The 18,013-nt window shown below is 39.9% G+C and overlaps 1 protein-coding gene across 3 annotated transcripts in view; it reads left to right on the top strand.

Moving 5' to 3' along the window:
* trappc9 (trafficking protein particle complex subunit 9) overlaps window positions 1-18,013 on the top strand; it is a 199,874-nt gene that overhangs the window by 4,028 nt on the left and 177,833 nt on the right. For 2 of the 3 annotated variants that reach the window (XM_019258505.2, XM_019258513.2), the window contains exons 3-9: window positions 645-790; window positions 1,208-1,333; window positions 3,205-3,231; window positions 4,455-4,576; window positions 6,489-6,614; window positions 7,710-7,926; window positions 13,222-13,365. In XM_019258505.2, the coding sequence (XP_019114050.1) occupies window positions 645-790; window positions 1,208-1,333; window positions 3,205-3,231; window positions 4,455-4,576; window positions 6,489-6,614; window positions 7,710-7,926; window positions 13,222-13,365 (908 nt within the window). The remainder of the gene's footprint in view (window positions 1-644; window positions 791-1,207; window positions 1,334-3,204; window positions 3,232-4,454; window positions 4,577-6,488; window positions 6,615-7,709; window positions 7,927-13,221; window positions 13,366-18,013) is intronic. The other variant, XM_019258520.2, reaches the window with a different exon arrangement.

Here is an 18,013-nt window from a genome sequence, read left to right as displayed (position 1 = left end):
AGAACCATTTCATTGTCGTTCAGACGACGCCTGATGAGCATTAGATTGACTTTTTAATCCTCCAGATATGTGATATGGATTATGTTTATACAGATGATCTGTCTTTCTACAGCCGAGAAAACTTTGTGGTCACTCCATTTCACCTCGAGTTTCTTGATCACCCGCTGATCCATGTTCCTGTCTTCACATGACCTTTCTAGTCTAGAGTCCTCAAATATCTCACTCATAATTTTCCAGTTGAATTCCCCTTGTATCCCGGTGAAGCTGCTCCTTCCTGAGTCCCTGTGTTGTTGTGTAAGAGCACAGGATGTTACTGTAGGTCGCCCTATACTCTGTCCTTGTTTAAGTGCTCTCCTTTTGCTTGTGCTTTCCCACCCCGTACACCCCACCCCCTGTGTAGCTGACTGATAAGATTCACTTGAGCCTCCTCTCCTGGCACCCCGCTGACATAAGAAATGACAAAAGCAGAAAGTCAGAGCTGTTTTTAAAGAAAGAGAGAAACTCTTTGAATCCCAAACAAGAATCAATTTATATAAGAATCAATATATATATATAATTTTTTAATTGAAAAACTTGAGCCACTTTATTCTCCCCGCTGTGGTCTGAAAAAAGTTTGTCTTCCCTTTCCTGCTGCTGTCTCCCAGGCATTATAAGAAGCGTTGCCAGGGACGGATGAGGAAACATGTTGGGGACTTGTGTCTCCAGGCGGGCATGCTGCAGGACGCCCTGGTCCACTACCACATGGCGGTGGAGCTGCTCAGGGGGGTAAATGACTTCCTCTGGCTGGGTGGTAAGACTAGAATCTGCTTATTTTTCACTGTCAGTGTTAGTTTTTGTCTACATGAAATCTATCAGCTCTCAGAGTCTGAGCCATACCGGATCAACAACAAAAAAATCTAACAATCTATGTAAGGATGGCTCTGTTTCTAAATGACCTCAAACATATTTGTATTTCTTGCTATTTATCGGTTGACATATACAGTGCTGTATATCTGTGATAAGCTAATAATAACAAATAATATTGGTCTTTTCGGGTACATTGGTCAGACTCTCGTATAAACTAAGTATCTTGGACTTTTTGTTCTATGCAGTTCACAAAAAGTTGATGGAGTGAAAACATCCGTAGAACTTAAACTTACTTTCCGTCACAGACTCTTGCAAGAGATAAATCATTTGTCTTTTTTAAAATAATTTTTTTGCTCCGTAGCTGCGTTGGAGGGTTTGTGTTCAGCCTCTGTCATATTCCACTACCCTGGAGGCACAGCGGGGAAGACCGCGGGACGCAAGCCGAGCATCTCCCAGCCGGCGGACGCAGGCAAACGCCACAGACCAGGTGAGCGCATCGCTCTGTAACCTCGGACTGATTAGAAACAGTGGTCAGGATGTGATAATGGCTGAAGGCTGTTGTCTGCGAGTGAGCTGTGATTGAGTGAGAATGTCACTGCTGACCGGCAACTCAAACCTCGCTAAGCTTTGCTCAGCTCAGCTGCTTTCCTTTGTGTGCAGGGAACAAGACATTAGCTTCCTAAAACGCTGAAGCTTCTCTTATTTACCCCGATGGATTTAATTCAAACTTGCCACTATGTAATCTCACTCTGTTATTAACATGCTATATTAACACGGTGTGACATTAACACTGCCTTGTGTATAACAACACTTAATGATGAATTTAAAATCAGGTTTTAACCGTTTTTATTGTTGCTGCACACAGTAAGTACAAATATACATACTTTAACAGTACAACCAGTGGGTAACCAGTGGTAAGAGGAGATATAACAGTGATTCAGTTCAATTCAATTTTTATTTATATAGCGCTAAATCATAACAACAGTTATTTGATGACACTATATAGAGCAGTAATATACCGTACTCCTAATAAAAATTGTTTACAGAGACTCAACAATTCCCAACATGAGCAAGCGCTTGGCGATGGTGGCAAGGAAGAACCTTGAGCAGAAACCTAGCTCATTGGGTGGGCAGCCATCTGCCACGATCGGCTGAGTTAAAGAGATCTGCACAAATTAAACAGAAACCAGTATACAGAATGAATGCTACAAGCGAATGCAGCTATGATATGCAGGTGTAGACAGAACCGATACATTCTGTGTACAGACAATGTAACATATATTGCATGAACAGCAAGCAGGTGGGTAACATGTAAAGTGTAAAAGAAGATAATGTAGAGTTGACTCTAAAAAGTGAGCAGTGAGCCCTAGTGGTGTTACTGCAATAAAAAGCAAGCATATATTTCTATATCAGACACCTTAATCAGCTTATGTTTGATATTTTTTATTTGATAAATGATTTAAATTACTTTCTTTGGTCAGGTAACAAATATCAGAAGTAACAAATCAATCATGAAACAAATTCTTCAGCAGTAAAGTTCATAAATTTGACCCCATGGTACAAATGTTAAAGGTGCCCTGTGGAGTTACGTTATAAACAAACAAACGTGATGTTTGCAGTACGTCCAGTATTAAAAAGAACCTCATAAAACATTTCCAAAACTGATTTTTAAAACTTTCAACCCTGCGTTGTTTGCGTCTATGTTTACCGTCTCGCGCTTTTGTCGCCTTTGTCGGCCCATTGCTGCGGATCTTGGAGCGTTACCGCCACCTGTCAATCAAGTGGAATAGCCTGGAGCCATTGGCTCCACTCTGCCTGCATGTGCGTCCTCGCCAAGCGGCAGCCTCCGTAGCTGTGACATGAAGCCAACGTGGGAGTGCCAAAACTGCAGTTGACTTGAGGCAGGCTACAGAACGAGTCAATCTCCATTAGCGCCCATCTTAAAATGTCCAACTTCACAGCAGAAATAAACATGTTTACAGCCTGGTGCAAAAAACCAAAACAAAACAAGCTGTAAACATGCTCTCTATTGCTAATTCCCTGGTTCATGACAACTGTACCAATTGTCTGAGCACCAAGGCATCATTTATCCTACCTTAGGTCCGCCGATGAGCCGTGTCTTTGCCGACTTTTAGCGGCCAGCGGCACAGAAACTCCTCCATAGCGCTGCTAGAAGGGCAAAAACTTCACAGGATGCCTTTAACTTTGTTTTGCATGCCAAAAGTTTATCATGGCTCGTGATGAGCATAGTTGACAGGAGAGCAGCAGCAGCAGCAGCAGCAGGTTGTTGGGACTAACACTGCTAACATTGCGCCTTGCGTCATGGAGTGAATCTGCATTCTTTCTCTTTGTCTGTAGGGGCTCAGGAGGTTCTCATTGACCCAGGTATGGTATGTCTAACTAACCTAGCTCTTTTAGTCACCAGTCTGCCTGTTCGCTTCCGGCCACATTCGCCCTCACCCTGTGTTTAATGTCATTTTTTTTTTGTCCTACATGATTCCTGTGGTTTTATTTTATCGTAATTGATATCGATGTTCTTTTCCCCCTGTGGCAGGTAGTCCTGTGTTGGTTTACCATCACCTTTTGTTTATTTTCTAATGTACCTGCTCTTTCTCACAGCCACACTTTTTGGTGATCAGTAATATGCCAATTGAAGACCCCTCTTAGTTTCTTCTATTCCTCATTTATAGTTCACATCTTACTCTTACTAATCACACAAAAAATATCTTAATTTCAAAGAATATTTTTCTCGATTATTTAGTTTTTGAACAGAAGTTTACATGTCGAAGCACCAGCGGGTGGCAGTCCATGACCATTGGTGCTTACTTTGATTTCCCGCTTGTTGAATGCTCACTGTTGCTTAACCTCTCGCTTTCATCACGCCAAGTAAACACCTCGCACATTATGTTGATGAATTATATTCTGTAACTTGATTGTCCCAAAAATTTTACTTTAAGTGTTTTCTCTTTATCGTGTTGCGTGTGCAAATTGGCCTAAGATGTAGTGCAATGCAGCATCTCATTATTCACACGTTTGTCATAGTGACAGCACCACAGTGTTGCTATGGACACAGCCCCGTTGCTAGGCGATGCACTCTGAATTGGTATTTGTATTCTAATCAGATTTGGTCCAGAGATGCACCTTGCAATTGCTTCTGAAACATTTCAGGTGCAAGTTTACCTCTGCCTGGGCCGTTAGCCGCACACATCATTCTGATCACATGTTGGGGACTTAAGAGGCCTCAAAATATATCACTGTCACTGAGGAGTGGTGTAAGGGAGAGCAGGGCATGCTGGTGAGGATTTAGATTTAGTTTTAAACGGGATGATCCGAACTAGTTTCACATAGTTTCATTCAGCATTATCTGTTCAGATACGTTAAGAATCCTGCTATGTGAACAACATTTTGAACACTGTCTCATTTGTTGTATATAAATATGCATGTGGCGGTGGTAGCCTGGACAGAGTAAGTGGTGGATTTAAGTTTCCCCTCCCTTCTGTTTTCACTCCTGTCGTTTTCATTTCCTTTTTATGATGGAACAGACTGATGGACGCTCATCCAGGAGTCTCCCCTCAACTAATCACATGCCGTCATTTTTTTGAGTGTAGGTGCCCTCACGGCCAACGGCATTAGCGCAGACACCAGCACCGAGATTGGACGAGCGAAGAACTGCCTGAGTCCCGAGGACATTATCGATAAATACAAAGAAGCCATCTCCTACTACGGAAAGGTACTGACCACAAACTACAGAACTCTTTCATCAGCAGTGCCATAGCTGTCGAATTAAAAATGCTAAAGTAAAATATATTCTGTCTGAATCTAGTGCTTTTTAAACTAGATTATTATAACATAAAATCATCAACATAATAGATTTATTTTTTAATTAGATTTTCAAAACAACATTCAGTCCATGAGACAATAAAATAAAATGTGTTGTGTGAAATATCAGACAAAATGTCTCAATGAAATTCAGTTTGAATAAGGGTTTCAACTGACAACCAGAAAGTTGATCAGCTGTATAAAAACAAACTGCAGCATCTATCTAATGAAGCTCTAATGAAAGGCTCAGTGCATCACTTAGGAAATGAGTCGGGGTAAGTTTAACTAATTTCACGACTGTGTAAATAAAAGTAAATGTACTGTATATAGAATTAAAATAAACCTGGACACCAGGTATCACAAGAGATAAAAATTAAAAGGTCTTAAAAGGTAAATCTAGTGATGTTTTATATATTGAATATATTATATTAATTATATATTGAATTTGGATGATGTGTTGTGACATTGGATTGTTGCTGCAGGAGGCTGTTCAGTGCTGTTTTGTTGAGTTTCAGTCAGCACCATGAGACCTGCAGCAACCTAAAAGAGTCACTTTTAATTGGTTAATCCATCCATTTTATGCCACTTATCAAGGTCCAGGTCCTGTTAATTAAATTAATTATGTCATTAGAAATAACTATTATATACTACAGGAGAGTACCGAAGAAACGTTATATAAGATAAGTCATTCTAGGCCTTATCCCAGAGTCCCTGCTGGTTTTCCGTCACACTTTCATATTTGGCTGTGAAACATTAAATTGCGTGACAGTAGCTCTCTCTAATATAAGTAGCGTTTTCTCTCTTTACATATGAAAAAGACGCCGTCGTGTCTGATCATCCAGAGCTTTGAACTCACTTCAATAGCCTTGACTTGTGTGAGGCAGTAATGATCGCCCTCCAGCCTTTAGATTAATGGTCACTCTGTACATGACAGTGTTTTCCTTCAGGTCGCTTTGATACGGCGTTTACACGCAGCCACACGTCTGAGCGGTAATACTCATCCAACTCACCAGGGGGCAATATTTGATTTGGTTTGATGGCGTTTGAAGGCAGTGACAGCACTGTGTTTGAGTAGTATCAGACCAGTAACTGCTGACAGCATCGGTTTATTTCTGAATGCTACACGGGGACAAGACATTCTCTAAGAATAGAACCACGTTAGACTGTGTTAACCTAAGTAACTATTGGACAGACAAAACAATATATATATATTATCTGTCTGTTCTTGGCATGTATTATTTCTACTCTCCTTTGACCACTGTACAAAGTCACATAGAATAGTATCAACGTATCCTTAATGCTTAAGGAAAGCTGAATAGGTTCATTATGCTTCCATACTATTCAGAAGCAACCCTGTGCTTTATCTTCATTATTATAATTGCCTTTTTGCGCTGACCTCCTTCAGCCCTTTTACCTGTAACTAGTTCATTCAGAATTAAATTTACGTCTCAACACGTAGCCATTCAGATATTAATTGAATTTTAATAAGGAGACAATGAGGGTGGAAGTGGAGAGAAGTTGAGGGACAGCGAGATAAAAAATGCACAGACTGGTGCGCGGCGTGCAGTCTCAGCAGAAGAAGCACAGGTTTTTCTCCAGCACGAAACGGAGCAGTGTCTGGAAAATCCCTGAGAAACGAGCAACGGGGGGAGCCCGGTTATCACGCTCTGCCCGCCACCCCACGTCTGCGGTGACTGATGAGGGTTCTCGTATGTTAATGAAAAAACATTCCCTCTGATTATGAGGTGAGCCACAGAAATAGAGGCGACCCTCGTGTCGGCTATTAATTTTTCATTAACGCAGAGCCTCTTTATCTCTCTTAGTATAAGAACGCGGGAGTGATCGAGCTGGAGGCCTGTGTGAAAGCGGTCAGGGTGCTGGCCATTCAGAAGAGGGCCAGGGAGGCCTCCGAGTTCCTGCAGAACGCTGTTTACATCAACCTGGGACAGGTACGCTATCTGACTGTGAAAGAAATACTCCTTTAACTGCACAGGATGATTAATATGACCTCTTACAGTATGATGTACAGTTGACTAAGGGTGTCAGGCAGGATTTCTTACTGTCAAACACAACTCCACCATGCCTTATTCCAAATTCTGAAATTCTATTCAGCGATTCGTCCTCTTTTTCTCAGTTTTTAAATCTTAATACACTTAAAATTATGATATTAGAATTAGTGCATGAAGGCCTGATGTCAGTTATTGACACCATTTGTGTTAGGTTGTACTGTGATTGGCTTCCGAACTAGCTGTGATGCCATTTAGTAACCTCAACTCAACTCAAACTTTATTTATAAAGCAGCACATTGAGGTTGACCAAAGTGCTGTACTGGTGCGTTTTTAGGGAGGATTTATAAACCTCAAATGATCCAGCAGATTGGATGTGCCAGGGCATTTTATTCCAGAGCCTAGGGGCTGCTGCCACAAAGGCTCGGTCACCTTTTGGTTTTTAGTTTTAATTTAGGGGGGAAACAAGCAGCAGCTGGCTAGAGGATCTCAGTGTTCTGGCGGTGGTGTGGATATGAAGAAGCTCGGTTAGATACTGGGGGGCTAAGCCGTTACGAGCTTTAAAAACAAACAATAAAATTTTAAAATCTATTCTATAAGCAACTGGTAACCAGTAGTAGTGACGCCAGGACAGGGGATATGTGGTCACGCTCGTGTTTGCCGGTAAGGAGACGGGCAGCAGCGTTCTGTCTCACCTGCTAAACTGAGATTTAAGGTGAGCACAGGGGAAACTTTCCCCCTTCGGCAGATGAGTGTGAAAACAAAATCTGCATATGCACATGAAGCTTTTTTGTCCACAGGCCAAATGGCAAGTAGATTAGAATTAGTACAATTTTACTATTCCCTCAATAGATTGTTTATTTGGCTTGTGTGTGAAGCAAATCTACCAACCTCTTGCATATTTGATCAGCATTTGGCTGGTGGATGGTGCTACTTTTCTGCTCTGGTGACGCTCGATCATCAAGTGTGACAAGTAAGAACAAGCAAAACACAACAACTTAACAGAGCGAGACTTTAATGTTGTCTCCATAACTGCAGCTCTCAGAGGAGGAGAAGATCCAGCGCTACAGCATCCTGTCCGAGCTCTACGAACTGATCGGCTTCCATAGAAAGTCTGCGTTCTTCAAGCGTGTTGCAGCCATGCAGTGTGTGGCTCCCACCATCCCGGAGCCAGGCTGGAGGGCCTGCTACAAGCTCCTGCTGGAGACGTTGCCTGGATACAGCCTGTCACTTGATCCCAAGGACTTCAGCAAAGGTAAACTTGGACTCTTGGAGGTAGTAGATGTTTTGGATTAAGTGATTCATATTTAAAATACATCACAGAGCGTTGTAAACAAGAAAAATAAAGGTTTTATATCAGAAAGTTAAATTAAAATGAAGCAGTGCAGAGTCTACGGCTTCCCGCTGTCCTGGCTCAGTTTAAAGAGGTCGAAACACTTGTAGTATATAGAACGACTTTATTGTTAGATCAACACGTTTCGCCTTGTGACCTTCACAGGGTCATCGGAAGAAAGTACGCTTTGAATTATTTAGGCTGCTGCTGGAGGAATACTTCACACTAAAGCTGATATTCAAGCTGGAAAGAGATGAAGGAGTGATGTTTTATGAATATGCAGTCCATCACTTCTGTATTAGACCTGCTGTATATAAGCATGTGGCAAACACCGAACTGTATGCACCATAAATAAAGAGAAGAGACGAAGATACAGAACCTGGAAACGTAGCATCAGCAAAGTTTCAACCAAAAGAGATAAGTTTAATATTGTTGACTAATATTTTTGCTCTAAATATGAAGTGAGGTTCTTTTATTCTTTTTATATCTGTGGCAGTGAAGAAACAAGTGAAACTATCCAGAATTTCACAAATCAAAAATAAATGGGCTGTCATTTTGTATAGAGGAAATGCATCTCTATTGATTAATGGTGTGGCCAAACATTACTAAAATTTAGATTTTTCCACTGGGGTTAATGTTTTATCCTGGGAAAACTCTACCTGCTTCCCAGAGTAGGTTACAGTAAGACAGCAGAGATGGCGCTGCATAAAGGAGCTCTGTGTCTAAACCTTCGAGCAAACAGCCATGTAACGTCCAGTGCCCCAGGCGACATTTAGTCCACACACCTAAGCACTTTGCATTAAAGGAGTCCACCAGAGAGGTATTCAGGAGTCAGTCAAGCTGAGGCGACTGTCAAAATTAGATTGATTTATTTAAAAGGGTGACAAGTTAAATAGTGCTGATTTTATGAAAGGAGTAAATCTCTCCGAGTAAACTATTTTTCAAATGATGAAAGTCGTACACACTTGCAGGATCCGTAATACGTGAGTGTCACCAGCGTATAGCTATATTTAATAGATAGAGGGAATGAATAGCATCGCTTCATTTCACCTGCAGCTCTGCTGTCTTTTCAAGAGCGCTCCTTCAGGGTGTTCTACATTCAAGCCACCACTTTGCTCAAAAAGAGGCACAGTTGAGACCTGACCCGGGCTTTTGTACGCGCTTTGGTAAGGACCTCATGATAAGCCTCTCGGTTCTACAGACTGTTGACCCATGCTCATTGCAGCCACTCAACGGCGAGCGCTGGCAACACAAAAGACAGAGTTCACAGTGAACAGAAAAGCTCAGGGACGTCCATATTTTCTCTTATGTTCGTTATTCAAGGAACACTGTGAGAGGATTTTTTTTTTAATCTCTGGCCTAGTTGTCTTTAAGAAACTGTGTATAGAAACAAGCTGCAGTTTGTTTGAGAGAAAATGTTTGTGTGAAAGGTTGTTTTAGACGTAATTAACATACTTTACACCATTAGCACGTACCATGAGCCTTGATAACTAACTATCCGTCTGTCTTTACTGCCAGGATTTATTTCCTCTTCATAACTGAAAACTAAACAAATGTCAAATACAATAACCACATAATCATAAGTTTTTGACATTTATCTCTCCGTCTGTCTCACAACATTTCTTTTTCTCAATTTTAAAATCTTAAACCACAAAATGTTACTTTTCACCAAACTCGTTCAACTTTAGGGATACACTTTGGAGTTTCCATTGTCATTTCACACTCAGTTGTTAACGGTAGAGTGACTCGTGTGTTTCCAAAGGTTAATTGTCATCTCTCCACATTTGTATCTCTGATTCAACGTACAGTACATTTTACTGTATACTATATATTTATATGTGTTTGACAACAATATGGACAGGTAGAACTTTTTGGGAAAGAGTAAGATCATTTTTATTTGACCAGAAATGGTTAAATATGGCTGTGTTCATAGCCACTAGACTTTATTGATTAAAAACCTTTTACCGTGTACCTTAACCTTACCTTGACTCTGCCTTGTAACACCGTGAAACTCAATTCATACTTGACAGAAACAAAATAAAACTCACTGAAACCTTCTTAGTTAATATTACCAAAGTTTCACCAATCATCCGATGCTGGGTTTGTCGCAATAAAACCCTCAATTTACAGAGTTCAATTTGAAAATATTCCATCTATGCAGCTGTTTTTTTTCTCACACTTGTTTGTGTGTATGATGCCACTGAATGAAACTGTCTCACTAGGCAGAGGCTGACCTTTTAAATTAGCAAAATACAATGACATAAATTGCCCGAAATAATCAAAGGATTTGGACTCAGCCAAACAGATTATTCCTGATTTACATGTGCAATTTACCGTGTATCATTTGGAAATAGAAGCTACAAAATCCTGAGATGAATCTCACGGTCATTGCTCAAAACAAATACCCTCTATTGGTGATTTAATGTTGGATTCCTCAGTTGCAGGATTATGGCAAACTTGAAGGTTTGATTGATTTCCCCCACATTTTGACTTTTGAAAGTCATTTATCTCGTGGGCTGTTGATTGCGTGTCATCTTCCAATATAAAGTTCTCTACTACACTTGTGAAGCTATAAACAAAGTCCTCCTCGGCATATTGACATGAAAAATCTAGTTAGATTACTATTGTCCGTGTACATCACAGCATTAATTAAACACTTTCTTGCTCGTCATTTCTTCTGGCAGCTGTCAGATCTAAAAGTAGAAATCTTTTTTGGGATACAGTGAAGACAGTTAATCATCCTTAAAAAGCAAATGATTAGGGAAAGATGAATACAGGTCCAGTGATATTATATAACACCAAGTTATTTCTTGTAACACATGTGGCAAATACAATAGGTGTCAGACAAACTTGGAACAGGAAACTTTCTCCTGGAGAAATCTGTGAATTAATTTATAGTTGACTATTTGATGATTAAAAATCTAAGGCGAGACAGCAATATTTTTCCAATACTTTTTTCCAAATGAACAGATTTAAGTCAATATTCCAGACTTTGGACACTTCCTGTCATTTGTTATCCAATATAATAGTCTTGTACAAATATACACACAAGTGGATAAATAGGGAAGGCAGTATTCAGTGGAACTTGTGAGCTTGAATAACACCTAAAGCTACTGTCACATAATGACTCCATACGCCACTGCAGCTGCAACATCCTGCACTCATGGGAAAGAACTAAATGACAGCGGTGTGTCATTTGGTAGAAGGGATCAGGTGTGAGTTTATCAAGCAATAAGAGAGAGGCAAGTTCAAGTGAGAAAGAAAATGGGGATCAATGGTGCATCCCAATAAGTCTGCTGCGACCTGAGATACAGTGGAACAAATTGCTTTTTAAGTGGCTCGCAAGCCCTTTTTCACTGCTCCCCTCTAAAAATATAAATGTCGTTTTCTGTCTTCTTTCTAGCTCTTATATCGACTCAGAGTTTCTTTCTTGTAATTTTTTTTAATCATGTTTATTATCAAAGAGTATAATGGTGGCATGTGGCGTGTCATCGCCCACAGTCTAAACATTTTTTTGAGAGGAGGTCTGAAAGGTACGGTACCTTTGAATTAGGTTTTGCACAATAGTGCGCCTGCTCGGCCGTGGAACCACGCTCATTATCTTGCTGGTGTGTTAAATACATTGCCAGACACCTCCAGTTCAAGTCTGAAAATACCACAAATGAAGTCATTTTTCGTGTTCGAGAAAAAGAGCGACATTCTCAGAAAATCCAAAGTGTCCCTTGGATTACTGTTCTCCAGATAAGCGCTGGTTTTTGGCAGACAGGTGGAAGTCAGCTATTTTTAGACTGCTTAGTGGGTGCAGTTTCACGACAGAAAAAATAGCTTCTGAAGGAATTGCATTTACAGTTTGTTCAGATGGCAGAAGAAGTCAGGGTGAATAATAACCGTGGCAGAAAAATGCTGATAACTGAAAAGCATCAGGGGCATGATTTGACGTTATTGAAAGTGCTATTTAAGCTGTGGAAACATCAGAGTGTTTACCAAATATCCTCCCTCCCTCTCTCTGGCCCCCGCGGCCTCCCCAGCACATCTTTCCTCTAGTTTTCTTTCCCACTTAGTGAGTCAACAGTCGACAGCTGGGAGTGGAGCAGGGGATCTCGTAGGGGGCTGAGGGTCTTATGTAACAGTTGGTGTCAGGCTAGAATGCTATTAAGATGTCTTGTGGAGCTCTGCAGAGCAAACAACGCCGGCTAAGTTAGCACCAAGCTGGAGCACAAGTGATTGTCTGCAACGGGGATACCAAGAAATGGCTCCAATAAAAAGTCTTGAGTTTCATTTAATCACGTGTGGCCCTTTTTTGGTGCGTGAAGCACACAAATACAGACTTATGAAGGTTTGTCACACTTTTGTTGCAACGCCTCAAGCATTAAAGTTAGTCACTGAATACATTAGAGAGCAATTATTAGTGTTTTTTTTTTCTGTAGGTGTGCCTTGTTAACTGTTGCTATTATTATCACAGCATACTGAGAATATTTTTCTAGTATTAGTATGTTAAGTGAATTGATCTATTTTCTGTTATTATTAACAGATTTGTTTGTTTTTAGATTCATGTTCTGTAGCAGGAGTGAAACAGTAAAAAAATGATTTATTATTCACAGTGAAAAGTGGGCAAATTATGATTTATGATTAGATTTTTTTTGTGCCCATTTTAACTCAGTAAAGCAAAACAAAGCTGTTGTTGGAAGTAAGATGATGAACTTCATGAGCCAGTTCAAAACAGAAATCCTGTAAGTCATGTCAGATATTGGTATGTTATGAAACAATTACAGGATTTCTTCCTGCTATTGCCTGTATCTTAATTAAAATAGTTTAAAAAGTCAATCAAAATTCTAAAGTAACGACAACTAATTGCTCATTTTGCTTGACCAACCTAAAAAATATGTTGTGTATTATCATATAGGACAGTGAAAAGAAGCAGGAGCGAAGCAGTGTTTGGCATTTTTGCTTGAAAATGACAAACGGTGACAACAAGCAAGTCACAATAGCTGCTAATTTCTTCGCTGTTGTCCATCAATGAATTGACGGATCATTTCATGTTCAATAGGTACCAACAATATGATTTCATGACCTTGACATCATTAAATACAAAATGACGTTTACTGATGAATTGATGCATCAGTACTAATCTGATATGGCAGCTGTGTAACATTAGATGTCAGCGATGAGCCTCGTAAACGTGAATGTCTCTCCATCGTCTCTCTCCTTCTCTCTCAGGTACCCACCGAGGCTGGGCTGCTGTTCAAATGCGCCTCCTCCATGAACTGGTGTACGCCTCCCGCCGCATGGGCAACCCCGGCCTGTCTGTTCGCCACCTGTCCTTCCTGCTGCAGACCATGCTGGACTTCCTGTCTGATCAAGGTCAGTTCGCGATGAACTTTCAGAAAGAGTCTCGGAAACATTACACACTTTTCTTCTTCAGTGTTAATTTTAAAACCATGTGAGGAGCATCCACCTTCATACCCAGCCTTAAAAAAACATCTAAAAAACAGCCAACCTGTCCTTTGGTGATTGCGGCATTATACCTTGTGCTTAATAGTATGCGATGCACAACAAAGCTTGCTTTTTCTTGGCGGGAGTGCAACATTGTGCTCTGACCAGAAATCCTGTGCAGCCAGGAGATAGGGTTTTTACTGAAGCAGTGTGAGCCAGACGGTCCACTGGCCACACAATAGAGGCCGGCGTAATCCTTGGTTGGCTATGAGGCATTAGAATGGAGGGAGGGAAGGAGGGAGAAGAAGGAGGCGAGGTGCGAACAAGATGAAGCAAGCTTACAGTATAAAATATTAAACCTCAGCAAAGGGACTTCTGCAGCTTCTTACATACACCAAGGGCTAGAAAAACGCTACCAAATGATGCAATTACTACTTCTGACCTTGTATGAGTTCTTGAGCAGTGTTTTTGTTTTATTTTTTTTAGTGTTTCTGCAAAAAAAATATAACACTTCATATTTACTTAGTGTAAGTTTTTGGGCTCAAAGTGCTGCCTGCTACATTTTGGGCCTCCTCCTTTCATTGACCTTACTCCTGTCTGTAGACGAGTGAAGTGTCTAAAAACTTAAGATACTTTACTTTGATAATAATTTAATTACTTGGCTGTAAAACTGCTTCATATGCCAACAACAACTTGACTCGTATCTAATTTGAAATTGAATTTTTTGTTACTGTTAATGGCCCCTCTCCACCATAGGTAAGTGTTTGTTGACCTTCACCACATAATAATCATGTAACTGATGGCTTGTTATGAAAAAATGAGCAAAGATTGGTGAAGAGGATTTATAATAGAGGACACAGTCTTAGATTTCAAAGCTTTGAAAATAACGCTAATGAATTTTTGTGTTTGATGACCCTGGTAATACCAAAGGTGGTATTCGAAGCATATTTATGACATTGCGTTCAGGAATTTTTTAATTTGTTGGAGCTATTATAAAAAAATCATTTAATGTAAGAGAACTAAAAATAGAAAGAGATGATTAGAAGAGCTCCAGATATTGTCTGTCTGGTCATATATTAGAGTTGGTCTTTTTTTGAGCTTGAATGAAAATATTAATTGCCTATAATTGTAATGAGAAAGAAAATTTTCTTTTAGGCTGGATACCATCTGTTATTCTTTTCTATTTTAATGTCATCACATCACCCACAGGAACCACATCTTTCAATTGTTTTTTTTTTTCTTTTTTCAAAGGCCGCTCTGATGCTGGTTGCACCTTTTCAAGTCTGCTATCATTAGAAACATAGCTCAGATGTTTTCTGAAAGCCTTCACCTTTTAGCTGTGCTGGAACTGAATGTAATGCTTCCTCTAGGTTGTGACAAGGTGACCAGGTATAGGGCTAATTATAGCTGATTCTGGGTCTGCGTGTGAGAATGGTGTCAGTGAGGGACACATGATAAGGCAGAGAGGTTTTCAAAAAAAACAACAAAGTGATAAAGAAGCAGCAGAGTGAGTGAGGAGAGGTCATGGGTTTGAGCTTGATTCCTACTGTTTAAGCACAGACCTTTGGTTCAGTTAGTAAAGTAAACTAAACTACAGTTACTGGGCTGCTGCAGGATGACTACACTGATTTAAAACACACAACATAAATAAACTCTGTTCTAAACTGGCAAAACCATGAAGGATCTCTTCAAACATGAAGTGCAAAATTGGTAAAATCGGAGTCATTACTTTTTGAATTCCCGGCCCATATATTCAGATTGAATTTACATATCAAGTATGTCAGGGTTTATACCTGATGTTAACAAAACAAAGATGGTATCCCTGATGCCTTTTTTAAATTAGCACTGGTGTGTCTCAAGAGGTGTAGGTAATAGTGTAATTTTCCCCACTGATTTACAGCCTCAGTACAATTTACAGTCAATGCCCCCCAGGCAATGAATCATGGCTTCACATGCCTCTACGATGTTAATCCGAGTTGCATTTAAAGCCACAAGATAGACAAGCTAATGGAGCAGACATACTATCCCCATGTCATCATTCTGTTTACATCCCTTTCTTTGATTACAGGTTTAAATTTGGACATGCACTTTATCTGACCTGTTGTTACCATTAACGACGGCATGATAATTGCGTGATGACTGTTTTGTGTCTGGTGCTGTTGTTGCTATTTGCATTGTTTCTTAACTCGGTGGCTCCCAACATTTTGGAAAAACATGGCTGGTGCGCTGATACACAGGAAAACTTGACAGCAGGTGTTCTCGGTACAACTTCATTATTCTCATAGGCCATTGACTATAATTTCTCCAGAAGGCACAGCAGACACCTACCATTTAGAGTGAACTGATGGTGGGTAAACTATCCCCAACCACCAATTAGTAATCCTCCTGAGCTAGACACTAACCAAAACCAATTATCACTCATATTCTCAGCTCGCCTCCCACCTAAAAAGAAACAAAACACACACACACAAAAAAAGACCCAGGATGTTTTTCATCGTGCAGTTGCAATGACCAGTGAAACTGTTGCGTCATTTGGCAAAAATGGCTCACTTCACTTAAATTGATATGGTTGTCTAGGGGTTGCAGACTTGCCAAGTGCAGATAAAATTCCTTTTTTAACTATCAGCGCACATTTCATGAGATATGAAAGCTTGGTTCCTTAATGAAAGGCATTGATTCACGTTTTTTTTATGTTGAAAGACCTCCAGTAATCAGTTAGTGTGGTTGGTTACCTGATAAGCTTTAGTAAATACTAAATGAAATTAGAAGAAAAGCATGTCCTGTTGTTTTGCTGTTTGTCTTAAGTTTGTTTTAATTAGTTGCATTCATTTAGAGTTGTTCACATGCTTGATTAAGCCCATCTTGTCAAAGCAGTGAGTGGTGCAATCGTCTGTTGAAGCTGTTTATATAGTTTCATAAACTTTCACATAATTCTATTTACACATCTGTAGAGATTTCTTCTACAACAAGTGACTTGTTTTCTGACTCACCACTGTCAAAGTTACCTCCCCCAAAAAATTACTGTTATGACTCTACAGTTGTTCATAGCTGCCAGGAGTGTTACAATTCAAAATACTCTGCAAATACTCTACACTGGTTTCACCCATCCATATCAGTTTACTAGTCACTGAAAGGATGACTCAGCCTTTTGAAAACGGTTGTATACAGTGTTCTGTGGCTATGAAAGGGGCTTTGTGAAATCTGAGAAAATAACCCCAGTGATAACATCAGGGTTATCACAACTAGGCTTTTACGGAGTTTGAAATACATCAACATTTACCAGGCAGTCTGCAGAAACACAGAATCACACAACTGCTGAAATACCATGTTGTCTTTAGTGGCATTGTTCCTTTAATTACATTAACTGTATATTTCATACTATACGTTTGCAGCACTCTTTCATTGGAGCATCTGGTTGAATCATTGAAGAAGACATGTCGGATGTGAATGCATATTCTAATAACAATGGTAGATTTCACTACCTGGCTTCACACTCTTGCAGCCACATACAATGCCAAATTAAGCAATAAAGATTGTTCCTGTGTCAGGAAAAAGTCAACATGTCATAGCGGTGCATGCAACAGAGATGGATATGATATACTATGCTTACTTTTAAATAGTGAATTTCATAGCAGAAAGATTAATATCCCTGTTCCAGTTGCTCAGTTTCCAGTCAACAAGTATTATTTTTATTTATTTTTTTTATTTTTAGTGTTTATTGTTTTGATGATTTATGTTTCACTTACAAAATTTATTTATTTATTTTTTTGCTGCTGGCTTTTTTCTTGAAATACCATCCAGAAATATCTAAATGATTTGTTTGTCAGTAGTTTTCATTTTATTTCATCACATAATGAAAATTTTGAAAAACAATCCAGGGAACGATAGTTTGAAATAGAAGGCCATAAACCTGTTGAAAATTTCAGTTATTATTGCCTCAATCGCCATTTGGTTACCACTCCATTATTCAGTCTGACATCAGCTTCTTGTTTGCCATTTTCTTCCAAACAGAAAATTGCCCATTATTATGCCTGATTTATCCGTCCTCTATAGTTCTCTTCCAACAAAGCTACAGTCCCAGGCACCCACTCTTTGGGACACAGAGATCTGGAATCTGGAATATTCCTGAATATTTTTGCTGAGCTGAGCTGTGAGCAACTGCAACCATTCATGCCACGCTAGCACACAGTAGCGCCTGCTTTTGTGCAGTTCTTCATCTGACACCTCACTCTGGTGCTGTCTCTGCTCGCACTATTCCTCCCTGTAATATTTAAAACTGATGATCTGACTATGGCGGTCCGCCATCAACTGACACCACAGAGAAACGCTCTAAAAGCGATGGTGATGGTTGACACTTGGAGATGAGATCCGTTCGTTTGGGGAACCGTATGAAGTGTTAAGAGCTGCACCTTTTCTCCCCTCTTTACTTATCTTGACAATGTGTTCCAGCTGTCAGGCTAACAATGTGCTTTGCTGTGTTTGCCTGGGCAGCAGGATGGTGAAAAACAGGGTGAAATAATAGTTTAACTCCATAGGTCTGATTATCTATGGGTCCTGAAACATCAAGCTGATCTGA

Source organism: Larimichthys crocea, chromosome XIII (genome assembly GCF_000972845.2).
Source record: "Larimichthys crocea isolate SSNF chromosome XIII, L_crocea_2.0, whole genome shotgun sequence".
NCBI classification, from domain to species: Eukaryota; Metazoa; Chordata; class Actinopteri; family Sciaenidae; genus Larimichthys; species Larimichthys crocea.
Note: the sequence above shows the minus strand (reverse complement) of the source record. Positions and strands in the feature narration are given on the sequence as shown.